We start from the raw sequence: 16,975 nt of genomic DNA, 5'->3' as shown, positions 1-16,975 counted from the left end.
TGTCACTTTGGTCATTGATATAAGAAAAGAAAACAAATCGCGCGCCGATTGTGATTGTGATCATTTGTAATTTTCTGCATTTTACCAATGTTTTATTTTAAAAATTAAAAGGAATACTTTTAAGTATTTATATTTTGTATAAAGTTGTGCTAATTAAGTACACTAAGGCCAAGCTTTAACATGAATGAAGACATAAATGTAACTTTTATCATACCTCCGGATTGCAGTAGCGAAAATGAATGTTCTGATGAGATGCAGCTGGCTTTTACCGTAAGTATTCTAATATTATCACTATCAGTACCCTTATTATAAATGCGAAAGTGCGTTTGTTTGTTGGTTTATAGGTTTGTTGGTTTGTCCTTCAATCACGTCGCAACGGTACAACGGATTAACATGAGTTTTTGCTTGGGTATAGATGAAAACCTGGAGAGTGACATAGGCTACTTTTTATCCCGGAAAATCAAAGAGTTTCCACGGGATTTTAAAAAACCTAAATCCATGCGTACGAAGTCGCGGGCCTCAGCTGGTATTGTATAAACTATAATAAAAGTTTGCTTAGGCCGTGTAACTGCAGATCCTAAGGCCTACTATGCTCTTGAAGTGAGCTTGGATAGTTGGAATGGGGTCTTCAGAGTTCAAGAATGAACGAAGTACTTAGGTCTTGCCCAAAGGATTCCTCCAGTTGATCTCGGAGTGTCAGCTTAAAAATAACAACTGGTGATGATACATAAAGAAGCACTTTTGAAGTCAATATGATTGATCACTACATAATAAATACATAAAAGAATTTTCATCATATTGTATTCTATAAAGTTACAGTTTCTTAAAGAACCAAGTGTAGACCAGTTTTTAGGGTTAGGGCCTCAAAAGGAAAAACAGAACCCTTTTAGGATCACTTTGTTGTCTGTCTGTCTGTCAAGAAACCTACAGGGTACTTCCCGTTGACCTAGATTCATGAAATTTGGCAGGTAGGTAGGTCTTATAGCAGACATTGGGGGAAAAATCTGAAAACCGTGAATTTGTGGTTACACGAAAAAAATTAAATTGTGGTCATGAAATAATCATTAACATTTTCAATTATCAAAGTAAGATAACTATATCAAATGGGGAATCATTTAAAAAAGGGCTTCACCTGTGCATTCATAAACAGATTTTTATTTATTTTTATGAATCATAGCAAAATGTTGAAAAAATACGAATTTACTATGGAACCCTCTGAGCGCGAGCCTGACTCGCACTTGGCCGGTTTTTACAATTTCAGGCCTGTGAACAGCATAGCGGAGGTGGGCTCAAAGCACAATGGGTCCATCAGGCCAAGTGGAATCAGTTTGATGGACTTACCAAGAAGGATGTCCTTGTTTTGGCTGAGTTTGACGGTGACTTCTATGAGAAATTGAAGACTACAAAATGCTTGTAAGTATTTATCCTTTTGACGTAATGGAGACAGTGAGAAGACCAAACCTATTGAGTTAGTATAAAGTAATAAGTGATAGTATACATAGTGTAAGTGCTGAACGAACACATGAACAAAGTGTTACTCAAATCAAGAAAGACTAAGATTTGTCAATGGACAATTTCTGTATGTATTTCTAGTCTCAATTTCTTGTCATATGGATACTAATTTATTGATCTAATTTAGCCTCAATAGCTCAATGGTTAAGGAGCAGACTGAATTCTGAAAGGTTGCCGGTTCAAACCCCACCCGTCGGCCTACTCCTAGCACAAGTTTTTCGCTTAGTTGGAAGGGAAAGGGGAACATTAGTCATAATTAACATGGCTAATATTCTTTAAAAAAACTGTGGAATCAACTGCCTTCAGCGGTGTTCCCATAAGATTACAACATGGGGTTATTCAAGGGGTGGACTAACAAATTCATGAAAGGCCGGCAATGCATTGGTGGTTCCTCTGGTACTGCAAATTATCTTGGGCGGCGGTCGCTTAACAGGTGACCCACCTGTATGTTTGCTCACCATTTTGATCTTTAAAAAAAATGCATTTTACAGGCTAGTTGGGCCCAGATGTCTCTCATGCTGTCTAATGGAAGGAACAGCCATCCCTCCTGGACCTGTGTTCACGGTTGCTATGAGGGGCCTAGTCATCACTGCTAGCGGTATGACTAAGCAGCAAAAGGTAATCTTTAATATATAAAAGGAAAGGGTGACTGACTGACTGACTGATCTATCAACGCACAGCTCAAACTACTGGACGGATCGGGCTGAAATTTGGTATGCAGATTTCTATTATGACATAGGCATCCGCTAAGAAAGGATTTTTGAATATTCTACCCTTAAGGGGATGAAATGGGTTTGAAATTTGCATAGTCCACGCGGACGAAGTCGCGAGCATAAGCTAGTCTTCTATATATATAAAAGGCAAAGGTGACTGACTGAGTCAGAGTGACTGACTGATCTATCAACGCACAGCTCAAACTACTGGACGGATCATGCTGAAATTCGGTATGCAGATAGCTGTTATAACGTAGGCGTCCGCTAAGAAAGGATTCTACAAAATGCAACCCCTGAAGGGGTAAAATAGGGGTTTGAAGTTTGTATGAAAGTCAGTCAGTTTTGAAGTGTCTATAAAGTTATGTAGTTAATATTTTTGCAATTAGCAGTATGACATATTTTATTAAGCTCATATGTTAAAAGCTCATAGTTAAAGATCAACCCAGAGGTTGTAAAATAGGGGTTTAAAATTTGTGAAGTCCACGCGGACGAAGTCGCGGGCATAAGCTAGTTAATATGTAAAAGGAAAAGGTGACTGACTGACTGACTGATCTATCAACGCACAGCTGAAACTACTGGACGGATTGGGCTGAAATTTGGCAATTTCATCTAAATCCGTTGAACGGATGGGCCGTGAAAAGCTAGCAGACAGACAGACACACTTTCGCATTTATAATATTAGTATCGATGTGTATGATTTCAGGAAGATGTTAAAAAGAAGGTGCACTGGATGGGAGGACAATACCTTACAGTTCTAGCTGAGGATACCACACATCTAATTTCCAATACTGTGCTTTCTGATAAGTATATTGTAAGTGTAAAAAAAGTGCGAGTCAGGCTCGCGCACTGAGGGTTCCGTACTACAGTCCTATTTTTTTGTCATTGTGCACGATAATTCAAGTGACCCGCCTGCTCGTTTGCTCGCTATATCGATTAAAAAAAAAAACAATACCGTTACTTACAGTACGCCGCAGAAAGTAATGTACATCAGCCTTTAGAATGACATTCCGGCTTTGAAGAGCGTTGTCTCTGTCAATCATACATATATGAGGTTTTGTGGGTCTCAAGGACAGGGACAACACTACAAATTTGCTATCTCCTTCTAAAGGTCGATGTACATTACTTTCGGCCGCGTGCTGTATATTTGTTTTGTTATGTTACATTCGCAGAAAGCCGTTGAGAGAAACATACCAGTGATGAGCGAGTCCTTTGTAGACGCAGTGTGGGAGGCCTCCCTGCGGCTCAACGTCAACGGATCATCCTCTGACTTCAAGGAGTACAAACTCCCTACGTTTGCTAATTTACAGGTACATTCTGAGCACAACCTAATTTTAGAGTATTCGCATCCTCTTCTTACTAATGTATTATGAAAAGGACAGACGCATATAAACATACCAGAAGTGAAGTTAAATATTAACCACGACACAAAGCGGTATATCGAGAGTTTTGCCTTTCATAATAACCTTACTGCAATATTAACTTGATTAGGGCACAATTGCTATTTAAACTACTCAATCAGAAATGCGACCTAAATACAAAAGCATTTAATAGTCGAATGAGTCTGTGGTCGAACACAGACTGCCTTAAGAATCATCAAACATTTGCTTTTTAACCGACTTCAAAAAAAGGAGGAATTTCTCAATTCGTCGGAATCTTTTTTTTTTATTTTTTTATTTTTTATTTTTTATGTATGTTCCCCGATTACTCGAAGACGCCTGGACCGATTTTGAAAATTCTTTTTTTGTTTGAAAGGGTATACTTCAAAGTTGGTCCCATTTAAATTTGGTGAAGATCTGATGAACATCTTCGAAGATAGATACTGGAACTCCTCAACGGATAAGAGTAAATTTCTCGCGATCAGTGTAATAGCTTAGTAAACAGTAGATTTTTAACCAGTCATAGCATAATTCCATGGGACCACTAAAAATTGTGAAATAAAATTTTTTTACAAAAAAAATAAAAACCGACTTCGATACACAAACACTAAAAATTGAAAAATAATTTAATTTATTACCGAATATATTATGTATACAAGAATTAATATAGTTCCATAATAATATTTTTTGGGGTCGGTGCCAATGAGGTGCCATTGTGGAGTCTCATAAAAATATGAAGTCTAGACGATTCGCGCAGCTAAACCTAATTGGCACCGGCACCAAAAAGTATTATTATGGAACTATATTAATTCTTGTATACATCTTTCATTATCATTCTTCTTGTATTCGGTAATAAATTAAATTATTTTTCAATTTTTAGTGTTTGTGTATCGAAGTCGGTTTTTATTTTTTTTGTAAATTTTTTTATACCAATCGATTCGAGATGGTGATGCAACACATCACGTGACCTCTGTCAGAGATAATTAATTATTATAAGTGCGCTAACACGCAGTTTGACAGTTTTAAATGTAATTTTTATATGGTAAAACCCGTGATTTTAGCGCACAGTCGCGAGCCTACTGTTTAAATTTGTAGCGTGCACTAAAATTTTGAGTGTTTAAATGTAAAGTTCATGTTCTGTCCATTTTTAGCATTGTTAAAAAGAAAAGGATGCAGATACTCTAAATTTAGTTTAGAGAAAGACAACGGAATCGGTGTGACTATTTGTTACAACTTCGAACAGTGCGTGTTGCCAGTGATGACATATGGATCCGAGACATGGTCACTAACTATGGGCCTCATAAGAAAGCTCAGAGTCACTCAGCGGATGATGGAGAGAGCTATGTGCGGAGTTTCTCTACGTGATTAAATCAAAAATGAGGAGATCTGTAGGAGAACTAGAGTAACTGACATAGCTCAGCGGGTTGCGAAGCTGAAGTGGCAATGGGCAGGGCACATAGTTCGTACTATTTTTTTTTTTTAATAATGGCATGCAGACAGCTATTATGACGTAGACATCTGCTAAGAAAGGGTTTTGAAAATTCAACCCCTAAGGGGGTAAAATAGGGGTTTGAAATTTGTGTAGTCCACGCGGACGAAGTCGCGGGCATAAGCTAGTCTCAAACATAATATGATGTAAGTCCCGCAAAATGCTAATGCGCGTGGCTGCCATTATAGTGACGTCAGCACTAGACTGAAGTTTCAAGCTGATGGTATATTATTATTTCGACTGACGTCAAAAAGACGTCATTTCGATGTTGATGAGATATGGTTCCAGCGCAATAGCAATTTGCGGGACTTATATTAAATATTATTATCAGGTGACAACGACAGGACTATCGAAGAAGGAAAAGCTTAAGGTGATGAAGCTTGTAAATGAAAATGGCGGAACATTCACCGGGGCTTTCCAAAGTGAAGGGACAGATGTTGTGGTGTTGACCAAGTAAGTCATATAATATCATTATCATCATCAAGCGATAGACGTCCACTGCTGGACATAGGTCTCTTGTAGGGACTTCCACACGTCACGGTCTTGCGCCGCCTGAATCCAGCGGCTTCCTGCGACTCGTCTGATGTCGTCCGTCCACCTGGTGGAGGGGTCTTCCAACGCTGCGTCTTTTGGTGCGAGGTCGCCATTCCACCTCACCTGCCCACAGTGCCCCCTGCTGGACTACTGACGAGGTTCTGGCAACCGACAGAAATGATGGTATAACCATTCCAACTGGCTAGACTAGATAAATGTCACAGGCCGGTGTCGGGGCAGCAGCGACACCTGTGCGACCATTCTAGCCCTGCGTTGACCAACACGCCTGCCCAGCGCGGTCATTACGGGCAAATCCTTGTATGGGAGGTAACACAAGACCAAGTTTTATAATAACTTTAACTTAAATTAATAGTCTTGCATTTTGTTCAGTCTTTATCATTAATTTCTTATCTATAACAATTTTTTTAACGATTTTAATAAGTGCACTCATTCGTATTCGATTCGTATTCGTTTTCGTAATAATACACATTCGTAGTGGCCGTCATACAAAATGTACCTAAGCTTGTGCACTAATTTGGTTCTTATTCATACGGATCGAAAATACGAAACAAAGCAAAATACGAATCAGTACAAACATAATAGGTATGTACATTTTTTATGACGGCAACTTCGAATCTTATTTTTACGAAAACGAATATGAATCGAATACGAATGAGTGCACAAACGCCCTAAAGGTGTTGGGAAAAAAAACTATATATATTTATCAAAAACTAAAATTTAGTTGCTATCAGAATCAGTACCAGTAAATTGTATTTTTGCCCATAGAGAGGGACTGGGCAGTGAAAAATACAACGCGGCATTAGAATACGGCAAAGCATGCGTTTTACCTTCTTGGGTAACGGATTCTGCCGCCATGGGCGTGAGTTTACCGTTCGCCAAGTATAGAGTTGCTGGCGCCTCCACGTCGTCGCCGCTCGCCGAGCATCGTCTACCTGATATGAGTGAGTTAATTCTTTTATATCTTTTAGATGAGTGAGCAAAAAGTGAACCAAAAGTGAATGAAAAGTGTACAAAGATTAATAAATGAACGAAGAGTGAGCCAAAAGTGAAATTAGAGTGAAAACGCTAAGTGAATGTTGAGTAAACATTAATGAATACAGATACAATGATAAATGAGTGGTGCATGAATGAGGAAATATATGAAGCGGTACTAGAATACGATAAAACATGCGTCTTACCTTCTTGGGTAATAGATTCAGTCGCCATGGGCGTGTAAGTTTACCGTTCGCCAAGTATAGAGTTGCTGGCGCTTCAACATCGTTGTCGCTGGCCAAGCATCGTCTGCCTGATATGAGTGAGTTAATTCTTTTATATCTCGCAGATGAATGCATAAAGCGAACAAAAAGTGAACTTAAAAGTGAATGAAAAGTGTACAAAGATTAATAAATGAACGAAGAGTGAGCCAAAAGTGAAATTAGAGTGAAAACGCTAAGTGAATGTTGAGTAAACATTAATGAATACAGATACAATGATAAATGAGTGGTGCATGAATGAAGAAATATATAAGGCGGTACTAGAATACGATAAAGCATGCGTCTTACCTTCTTGGGTAATAGATTCAGTCGCCATGGGCGTGTAAGTTTACCGTTCGCCAAGTATAGAGTTGCTGGCGCTTCAACATCGTTGTCGCTGGCCAAGCATCGTCTGCCTGATATGAGTGAGTTAATTCTTTTATATCTCGCAGATGAATGCATAAAGCGAACAAAAAGTGAACTTAAAAGTGAATGAAAAGTGTACAAAGATTAATAAATGAACGAAGAGTGAGCCAAAAGTGAAAGTAGAGTGAAAACGCTAAGTGAATGTTGAGTAAACATTAATGAATACAGATACAATGATAAATGAGTGGTGCATGAATGAGGAAATATATGAAGCGGTACTAGAATACGATAAAGCATGCGTCTTACCTTCTTGGGTAATAGATTCAGTCGCCATGGGCGTGTAAGTTTACCGTTCGCCAAGTATAGAGTTGCTGGCGCTTCAACATCGTTGTCGCTGGCCAAGCATCGTCTGCCTGATATGAGTGAGTTAATTCTTTTATATCTCGCAGATGAATGCATAAAGCGAACAAAAAGTGAACTTAAAAGTGAATGAAAAGTGAATGCCGAGTGAACGTTGAGGCAATACAGATACTTTATTTTATTTTATTTTATTTTATTGGTTTGCCAACAGATAGTACACATATTATAAAATAACAATTACAGTTCACAGAGAAAAAATTTAGAGTGTACACCCAATTACTGGCAAACCGGCATGCATTTTAAAAGTTTGCAAGTGCGGGATTACCAGTTAACTTAAAGCTAAAAATACAAATATGAAAAAATAAAAAATAAAAACACTGCATTTTACAATAGTACTAAATATTAAATACTAAATATTACGTAAAACAAGAAAAATAAGAAAAATTACGAAGAAGCATACGAGTTTATAATGCTGCATCAATATACTGATGCAGCATTTTTTTGTACTGCTGCAAGGAGAGTGAATGAGGATCTATTATCATATTTTTCGCAGTTTTAAAAAGATTATTATGTTCGCGACATATTCTAATCAATACATTGTTTTCTCCTAAGTTTGTTCTGCATCCCCTTATAATATAAGGCTTGTACGTAGAAAATCGCGAATTTTTACGAGGCACAGAAAAAATTATTTTGCGTAAAATGTTTGGGCAGTCAATTTCATAGTTTAAAATTTTGAACAGAAGTACCTGATCGGATACCCAGCGTCGGTTTTCAAGTGACATTATTTTAATACAATGATGTATTAGTGGAGTATGATTGAGGAAGTATACAAAGCGGTACTAACATACGGAAAAGCATGCGTTTTACTTTCTTGGGTAGTGTATTCAGCTGCCAGAGGCGTGAATATACCGCTCGACAATTATCTACTGCCGAATATGAGTAAGTTAATGTGAACAAATACCCTCGTCTTGCTTTTTAATTCATTTGTAAGATCTCATTTAGAGCATGCTTCTACTGCATGGAATCCACAGTACGCTGTTTATGTCAATATGCTAGAATCCATTCAACGTAAATTTTTAAAATGTTTAAGTAAGAGATTTAAGTCCTTTAGTATCACTGAATTCATCTCTTTAGAGCTCAGGAGGGAACACAAGGATCAAATCTTCTTGTATAAAATTGTAAATGGTCTTATTGACACCCCTTATTTACTAAGTAAAATAATGTACTCTGTACCGCGATTGTCCAGACGGAATGTAAAAACCTTTATTCTTCCACGTATTAACACAAACTATGGCCATAATAGATTTTTAGTGAGGACATGCGATATATATAATCAGAAATATGTACAATTAGATCATTTTCAACACAAATTTGGTAAATTTTTAGCTGAAATAAAAAAGTTTAAATAATTATATGTAGGTTTAGCATGATTAGAATTATATACTTTGTTTGTAACCACTTCATAACAAACTAACTCATTATAATTTAATTTAATGTAACTACTAACCTAACTAACTCCCGCACAAAATTCAATAGATATAATGTGAATGAGTGAACACTTAATAGGCATATGTACAAACTAGAAATAAGTAGCTAAGTAAAAATGTAAAAGCTGTTTGTGTTCCATAAAAAAATAAAAAAAAAATTGAAGGAAATGAACTAAAAGAGTGAACTAAAAGTATGAGAGTGAACACAATGTGAATACTGATACAATGATGAATGAGTGATACATGAATGACGAAATATACAAAGTGGCACTAGAATACGACAAAGCATGTGTAGCATGCCTTTTTGGGTAGTGGATACAGTCGCCAGAGGCGTGAGTTTACTGTTCGACAAAAGTGAACGAAGAGTGAACAAAGAAGTGAACTAAAAGTGAAAGTGAAGTGAAAAGTGAATACATTTACCATAATTTCATGACATTTATATTTTATTTGTAGGTCTGAACTTTTCACGCATAACGAATGTCCGGCTTGCGAGCAATTTCGTGGACGAAAGTAAATCCGTCGATATGTCAGCGATATCAGGAAGAATGAAGGCTTGTATTGTTTTTTTATCTATCATCTATCTTCTTTATATAAAAAAGTGAAATATCACTCATTCACTCACTCACTGACTGACTGACAGACTAATCACAAAATTTCAGGAACTATAAAGCCCACAAACTTGAAATTTGGAAGGTAGGTTCTTTCTTAGAAGTAGGTGTCAGCTAAGAAACAGTTTTGAAAACATAGGACTTTCATACAACCTTCGAACCTGGTAACCTTCGAAATGATCAACCCATCGCCGGCTCACTACAGAGAACGGGTCTCCTCTCAGAGTGAGAAGGTTTGGCCATAGTCTACCACGCTGGCCATGTGCGGATTGGTAGACTTCACATACCTTTAAGAACATTTATGGAGAACTCAGGCATGCAGGTTTCCTCACAATGTTTTCCTTCAACGTTTAAGCAAGTAATATTATAAATACTTAAAACGCACATAACTCCGAAAAGTTAGAGGTGCGTGCCTGGGATCGAGCCCCCGACCTCCAATTAGACGGCGGACGTCCTAACCACTAGGCTATGTGTGAAGATTACTGAAGTATTAAATTTCTCTTGCAGTTATCTCAAGAAGGCAAGAAATCGCATGAGACATCGATCGACAAGGAAATTGTGTCCGAGTTCGAAAAGTTTGACATGAGTTGCATCAAGGAGGCTGGACCTATTTTTGATGGATTTTGTGTAATACTTATAGTTTACCTATTATTACTTTCATTATCCGTTGTTTTTTTTAAATTTTGTTAATTTTATTTGAACAATATCAAACACTTACCTAAAAACCGACTTCAATAACCACAAACACTAAAAAAATACAGAGTATAACTATTATTATGTACTTACTCAATAGTTATGTATTTGTATAATAATATTTTTAATAAAGTCCAATTTGTTCTAGATCTGGATAACAGGTCTGGAAGGTATATGTCGGGAGCGTGCTGCGGCTTGCGTCTCCCGCTGCGGCGGCGTGCGGTACGACTGTCCACACGAGCGCGTCACGCACGCACTAGCGGGTACTACTGCGGCTGCGGGCGCGGCGCTCGCTGCGCTGCCCACTGTACCTATACTGAGTCCGCTCTGGTTACTGCGCAGCGTGCGAGCGGGACGGGCGCTAGACGAGGCAGAGGTGAGTGTTGTGTGAACAGGTACGACTGTCCACACGAGCGCGTCACGCACGCACTAGCGGGTACTACTGCGGCTGCGGGCGCGGCGCTCGCTGCGCTGCCCACTGTACCTATACTGAGTCCGCTCTGGTTACTGCGCAGCGTGCGAGCGGGACGGGCGCTAGACGAGGCAGAGGTGAGTGTTGTGTGAACAGGTACGACTGTCCACACGAGCGCGTCACGCACGCACTAGCGGGTACTACTGCGGCTGCGGGCGCGGCGCTCGCTGCGCTGCCCACTGTACCTATACTGAGTCCGCTCTGGTTACTGCGCAGCGTGCGAGCGGGACGGGCGCTAGACGAGGCAGAGGTGAGTGTTGTGTGAACAGGTACGACTGTCCACACGAGCGCGTCACGCACGCACTAGCGGGTACTACTGCGGCTGCGGGCGCGGCGCTCGCTGCGCTGCCCACTGTACCTATACTGAGTCCGCTCTGGTTACTGCGCAGCGTGCGAGCGGGACGGGCGCTAGACGAGGCAGAGGTGAGTGTTGTGTGAACAGGTACGACTGTCCACACGAGCGCGTCACGCACGCACTAGCGGGTACTACTGCGGCTGCGGGCGCGGCGCTCGCTGCGCTGCCCACTGTACCTATACTGAGTCCGCTCTGGTTACTGCGCAGCGTGCGAGCGGGACGGGCGCTAGACGAGGCAGAGGTGAGTGTTGTGTGAACAGGTACGACTGTCCACACGAGCGCGTCACGCACGCACTAGCGGGTACTACTGCGGCTGCGGGCGCGGCGCTCGCTGCGCTGCCCACTGTACCTATACTGAGTCCGCTCTGGTTACTGCGCAGCGTGCGAGCGGGACGGGCGCTAGACGAGGCAGAGGTGAGTGTTGTGTGAACAGGTACGACTGTCCACACGAGCGCGTCACGCACGCACTAGCGGGTACTACTGCGGCTGCGGGCGCGGCGCTCGCTGCGCTGCCCACTGTACCTATACTGAGTCCGCTCTGGTTACTGCGCAGCGTGCGAGCGGGACGGGCGCTAGACGAGGCAGAGGTGAGTGTTGTGTGAACAGGTACGACTGTCCACACGAGCGCGTCACGCACGCACTAGCGGGTACTACTGCGGCTGCGGGCGCGGCGCTCGCTGCGCTGCCCACTGTACCTATACTGAGTCCGCTCTGGTTACTGCGCAGCGTGCGAGCGGGACGGGCGCTAGACGAGGCAGAGGTGAGTGTTGTGTGAACAGGTACGACTGTCCACACGAGCGCGTCACGCACGCACTAGCGGGTACTACTGCGGCTGCGGGCGCGGCGCTCGCTGCGCTGCCCACTGTACCTATACTGAGTCCGCTCTGGTTACTGCGCAGCGTGCGAGCGGGACGGGCGCTAGACGAGGCAGAGGTGAGTGTTGTGTGAACAGGTACGACTGTCCACACGAGCGCGTCACGCACGCACTAGCGGGTACTACTGCGGCTGCGGGCGCGGCGCTCGCTGCGCTGCCCACTGTACCTATACTGAGTCCGCTCTGGTTACTGCGCAGCGTGCGAGCGGGACGGGCGCTAGACGAGGCAGAGGTGAGTGTTGTGTGAACAGGTACGACTGTCCACACGAGCGCGTCACGCACGCACTAGCGGGTACTACTGCGGCTGCGGGCGCGGCGCTCGCTGCGCTGCCCACTGTACCTATACTGAGTCCGCTCTGGTTACTGCGCAGCGTGCGAGCGGGACGGGCGCTAGACGAGGCAGAGGTGAGTGTTGTGTGAACAGGTACGACTGTCCACACGAGCGCGTCACGCACGCACTAGCGGGTACTACTGCGGCTGCGGGCGCGGCGCTCGCTGCGCTGCCCACTGTACCTATACTGAGTCCGCTCTGGTTACTGCGCAGCGTGCGAGCGGGACGGGCGCTAGACGAGGCAGAGGTGAGTGTTGTGTGAACAGGTACGACTGTCCACACGAGCGCGTCACGCACGCACTAGCGGGTACTACTGCGGCTGCGGGCGCGGCGCTCGCTGCGCTGCCCACTGTACCTATACTGAGTCCGCTCTGGTTACTGCGCAGCGTGCGAGCGGGACGGGCGCTAGACGAGGCAGAGGTGAGTGTTGTGTGAACAGGTACGACTGTCCACACGAGCGCGTCACGCACGCACTAGCGGGTACTACTGCGGCTGCGGGCGCGGCGCTCGCTGCGCTGCCCACTGTACCTATACTGAGTCCGCTCTGGTTACTGCGCAGCGTGCGAGCGGGACGGGCGCTAGACGAGGCAGAGGTGAGTGTTGTGTGAACAGGTACGACTGTCCACACGAGCGCGTCACGCACGCACTAGCGGGTACTACTGCGGCTGCGGGCGCGGCGCTCGCTGCGCTGCCCACTGTACCTATACTGAGTCCGCTCTGGTTACTGCGCAGCGTGCGAGCGGGACGGGCGCTAGACGAGGCAGAGGTGAGTGTTGTGTGAACAGGTACGACTGTCCACACGAGCGCGTCACGCACGCACTAGCGGGTACTACTGCGGCTGCGGGCGCGGCGCTCGCTGCGCTGCCCACTGTACCTATACTGAGTCCGCTCTGGTTACTGCGCAGCGTGCGAGCGGGACGGGCGCTAGACGAGGCAGAGGTGAGTGTTGTGTGAACAGGTACGACTGTCCACACGAGCGCGTCACGCACGCACTAGCGGGTACTACTGCGGCTGCGGGCGCGGCGCTCGCTGCGCTGCCCACTGTACCTATACTGAGTCCGCTCTGGTTACTGCGCAGCGTGCGAGCGGGACGGGCGCTAGACGAGGCAGAGGTGAGTGTTGTGTGAACAGGTACGACTGTCCACACGAGCGCGTCACGCACGCACTAGCGGGTACTACTGCGGCTGCGGGCGCGGCGCTCGCTGCGCTGCCCACTGTACCTATACTGAGTCCGCTCTGGTTACTGCGCAGCGTGCGAGCGGGACGGGCGCTAGACGAGGCAGAGGTGAGTGTTGTGTGAACAGGTACGACTGTCCACACGAGCGCGTCACGCACGCACTAGCGGGTACTACTGCGGCTGCGGGCGCGGCGCTCGCTGCGCTGCCCACTGTACCTATACTGAGTCCGCTCTGGTTACTGCGCAGCGTGCGAGCGGGACGGGCGCTAGACGAGGCAGAGGTGAGTGTTGTGTGAACAGGTACGACTGTCCACACGAGCGCGTCACGCACGCACTAGCGGGTACTACTGCGGCTGCGGGCGCGGCGCTCGCTGCGCTGCCCACTGTACCTATACTGAGTCCGCTCTGGTTACTGCGCAGCGTGCGAGCGGGACGGGCGCTAGACGAGGCAGAGGTGAGTGTTGTGTGAACAGGTACGACTGTCCACACGAGCGCGTCACGCACGCACTAGCGGGTACTACTGCGGCTGCGGGCGCGGCGCTCGCTGCGCTGCCCACTGTACCTATACTGAGTCCGCTCTGGTTACTGCGCAGCGTGCGAGCGGGACGGGCGCTAGACGAGGCAGAGGTGAGTGTTGTGTGAACAGGTACGACTGTCCACACGAGCGCGTCACGCACGCACTAGCGGGTACTACTGCGGCTGCGGGCGCGGCGCTCGCTGCGCTGCCCACTGTACCTATACTGAGTCCGCTCTGGTTACTGCGCAGCGTGCGAGCGGGACGGGCGCTAGACGAGGCAGAGGTGAGTGTTGTGTGAACAGGTACGACTGTCCACACGAGCGCGTCACGCACGCACTAGCGGGTACTACTGCGGCTGCGGGCGCGGCGCTCGCTGCGCTGCCCACTGTACCTATACTGAGTCCGCTCTGGTTACTGCGCAGCGTGCGAGCGGGACGGGCGCTAGACGAGGCAGAGGTGAGTGTTGTGTGAACAGGTACGACTGTCCACACGAGCGCGTCACGCACGCACTAGCGGGTACTACTGCGGCTGCGGGCGCGGCGCTCGCTGCGCTGCCCACTGTACCTATACTGAGTCCGCTCTGGTTACTGCGCAGCGTGCGAGCGGGACGGGCGCTAGACGAGGCAGAGGTGAGTGTTGTGTGAACAGGTACGACTGTCCACACGAGCGCGTCACGCACGCACTAGCGGGTACTACTGCGGCTGCGGGCGCGGCGCTCGCTGCGCTGCCCACTGTACCTATACTGAGTCCGCTCTGGTTACTGCGCAGCGTGCGAGCGGGACGGGCGCTAGACGAGGCAGAGGTGAGTGTTGTGTGAACAGGTACGACTGTCCACACGAGCGCGTCACGCACGCACTAGCGGGTACTACTGCGGCTGCGGGCGCGGCGCTCGCTGCGCTGCCCACTGTACCTATACTGAGTCCGCTCTGGTTACTGCGCAGCGTGCGAGCGGGACGGGCGCTAGACGAGGCAGAGGTGAGTGTTGTGTGAACAGGTACGACTGTCCACACGAGCGCGTCACGCACGCACTAGCGGGTACTACTGCGGCTGCGGGCGCGGCGCTCGCTGCGCTGCCCACTGTACCTATACTGAGTCCGCTCTGGTTACTGCGCAGCGTGCGAGCGGGACGGGCGCTAGACGAGGCAGAGGTGAGTGTTGTGTGAACAGGTACGACTGTCCACACGAGCGCGTCACGCACGCACTAGCGGGTACTACTGCGGCTGCGGGCGCGGCGCTCGCTGCGCTGCCCACTGTACCTATACTGAGTCCGCTCTGGTTACTGCGCAGCGTGCGAGCGGGACGGGCGCTAGACGAGGCAGAGGTGAGTGTTGTGTGAACAGGTACGACTGTCCACACGAGCGCGTCACGCACGCACTAGCGGGTACTACTGCGGCTGCGGGCGCGGCGCTCGCTGCGCTGCCCACTGTACCTATACTGAGTCCGCTCTGGTTACTGCGCAGCGTGCGAGCGGGACGGGCGCTAGACGAGGCAGAGGTGAGTGTTGTGTGAACAGGTACGACTGTCCACACGAGCGCGTCACGCACGCACTAGCGGGTACTACTGCGGCTGCGGGCGCGGCGCTCGCTGCGCTGCCCACTGTACCTATACTGAGTCCGCTCTGGTTACTGCGCAGCGTGCGAGCGGGACGGGCGCTAGACGAGGCAGAGGTGAGTGTTGTGTGAACAGGTACGACTGTCCACACGAGCGCGTCACGCACGCACTAGCGGGTACTACTGCGGCTGCGGGCGCGGCGCTCGCTGCGCTGCCCACTGTACCTATACTGAGTCCGCTCTGGTTACTGCGCAGCGTGCGAGCGGGACGGGCGCTAGACGAGGCAGAGGTGAGTGTTGTGTGAACAGGTACGACTGTCCACACGAGCGCGTCACGCACGCACTAGCGGGTACTACTGCGGCTGCGGGCGCGGCGCTCGCTGCGCTGCCCACTGTACCTATACTGAGTCCGCTCTGGTTACTGCGCAGCGTGCGAGCGGGACGGGCGCTAGACGAGGCAGAGGTGAGTGTTGTGTGAACAGGTACGACTGTCCACACGAGCGCGTCACGCACGCACTAGCGGGTACTACTGCGGCTGCGGGCGCGGCGCTCGCTGCGCTGCCCACTGTACCTATACTGAGTCCGCTCTGGTTACTGCGCAGCGTGCGAGCGGGACGGGCGCTAGACGAGGCAGAGGTGAGTGTTGTGTGAACAGGTACGACTGTCCACACGAGCGCGTCACGCACGCACTAGCGGGTACTACTGCGGCTGCGGGCGCGGCGCTCGCTGCGCTGCCCACTGTACCTATACTGAGTCCGCTCTGGTTACTGCGCAGCGTGCGAGCGGGACGGGCGCTAGACGAGGCAGAGGTGAGTGTTGTGTGAACAGGTACGACTGTCCACACGAGCGCGTCACGCACGCACTAGCGGGTACTACTGCGGCTGCGGGCGCGGCGCTCGCTGCGCTGCCCACTGTACCTATACTGAGTCCGCTCTGGTTACTGCGCAGCGTGCGAGCGGGACGGGCGCTAGACGAGGCAGAGGTGAGTGTTGTGTGAACAGGTACGACTGTCCACACGAGCGCGTCACGCACGCACTAGCGGGTACTACTGCGGCTGCGGGCGCGGCGCTCGCTGCGCTGCCCACTGTACCTATACTGAGTCCGCTCTGGTTACTGCGCAGCGTGCGAGCGGGACGGGCGCTAGACGAGGCAGAGGTGAGTGTTGTGTGAACAGGTACGACTGTCCACACGAGCGCGTCACGCACGCACTAGCGGGTACTACTGCGGCTGCGGGCGCGGCGCTCGCTGCGCTGCCCACTGTACCTATACTGAGTCCGCTCTGGTTACTGCGCAGCGTGCGAGCGGGAC

The 16,975-nt window shown here is 47.9% G+C and overlaps 1 protein-coding gene across 1 annotated transcript in view; it reads left to right on the top strand.

Annotated features, from left to right (window-relative positions):
* The first annotated feature begins 34 nt into the window (after window positions 1-34).
* The window catches only part of mus101 (mutagen-sensitive 101), a 38,854-nt gene continuing 21,913 nt past the window's right edge, over window positions 35-16,975 (top strand). Inside the window, exons 1-10 of the mRNA XM_034985122.2 lie at window positions 35-270; window positions 1,262-1,413; window positions 2,004-2,130; window positions 2,929-3,036; window positions 3,395-3,532; window positions 5,422-5,543; window positions 6,411-6,586; window positions 9,544-9,641; window positions 10,206-10,325; window positions 10,540-10,767. Coding sequence (XP_034841013.1) covers window positions 181-270; window positions 1,262-1,413; window positions 2,004-2,130; window positions 2,929-3,036; window positions 3,395-3,532; window positions 5,422-5,543; window positions 6,411-6,586; window positions 9,544-9,641; window positions 10,206-10,325; window positions 10,540-10,767 — 1,359 coding nt within the window. The 5' untranslated portion in view covers window positions 35-180. The remainder of the gene's footprint in view (window positions 271-1,261; window positions 1,414-2,003; window positions 2,131-2,928; window positions 3,037-3,394; window positions 3,533-5,421; window positions 5,544-6,410; window positions 6,587-9,543; window positions 9,642-10,205; window positions 10,326-10,539; window positions 10,768-16,975) is intronic.

The sequence above is a fragment of the Maniola hyperantus genome, chromosome 4 (assembly GCF_902806685.2).
Source record: "Maniola hyperantus chromosome 4, iAphHyp1.2, whole genome shotgun sequence".
Taxonomy (NCBI): domain Eukaryota; kingdom Metazoa; phylum Arthropoda; class Insecta; order Lepidoptera; family Nymphalidae; genus Maniola; species Maniola hyperantus.
The sequence above is the reverse complement of the archived record's forward strand: the minus strand, read 5'-3'. Positions and strand labels throughout refer to the sequence as shown.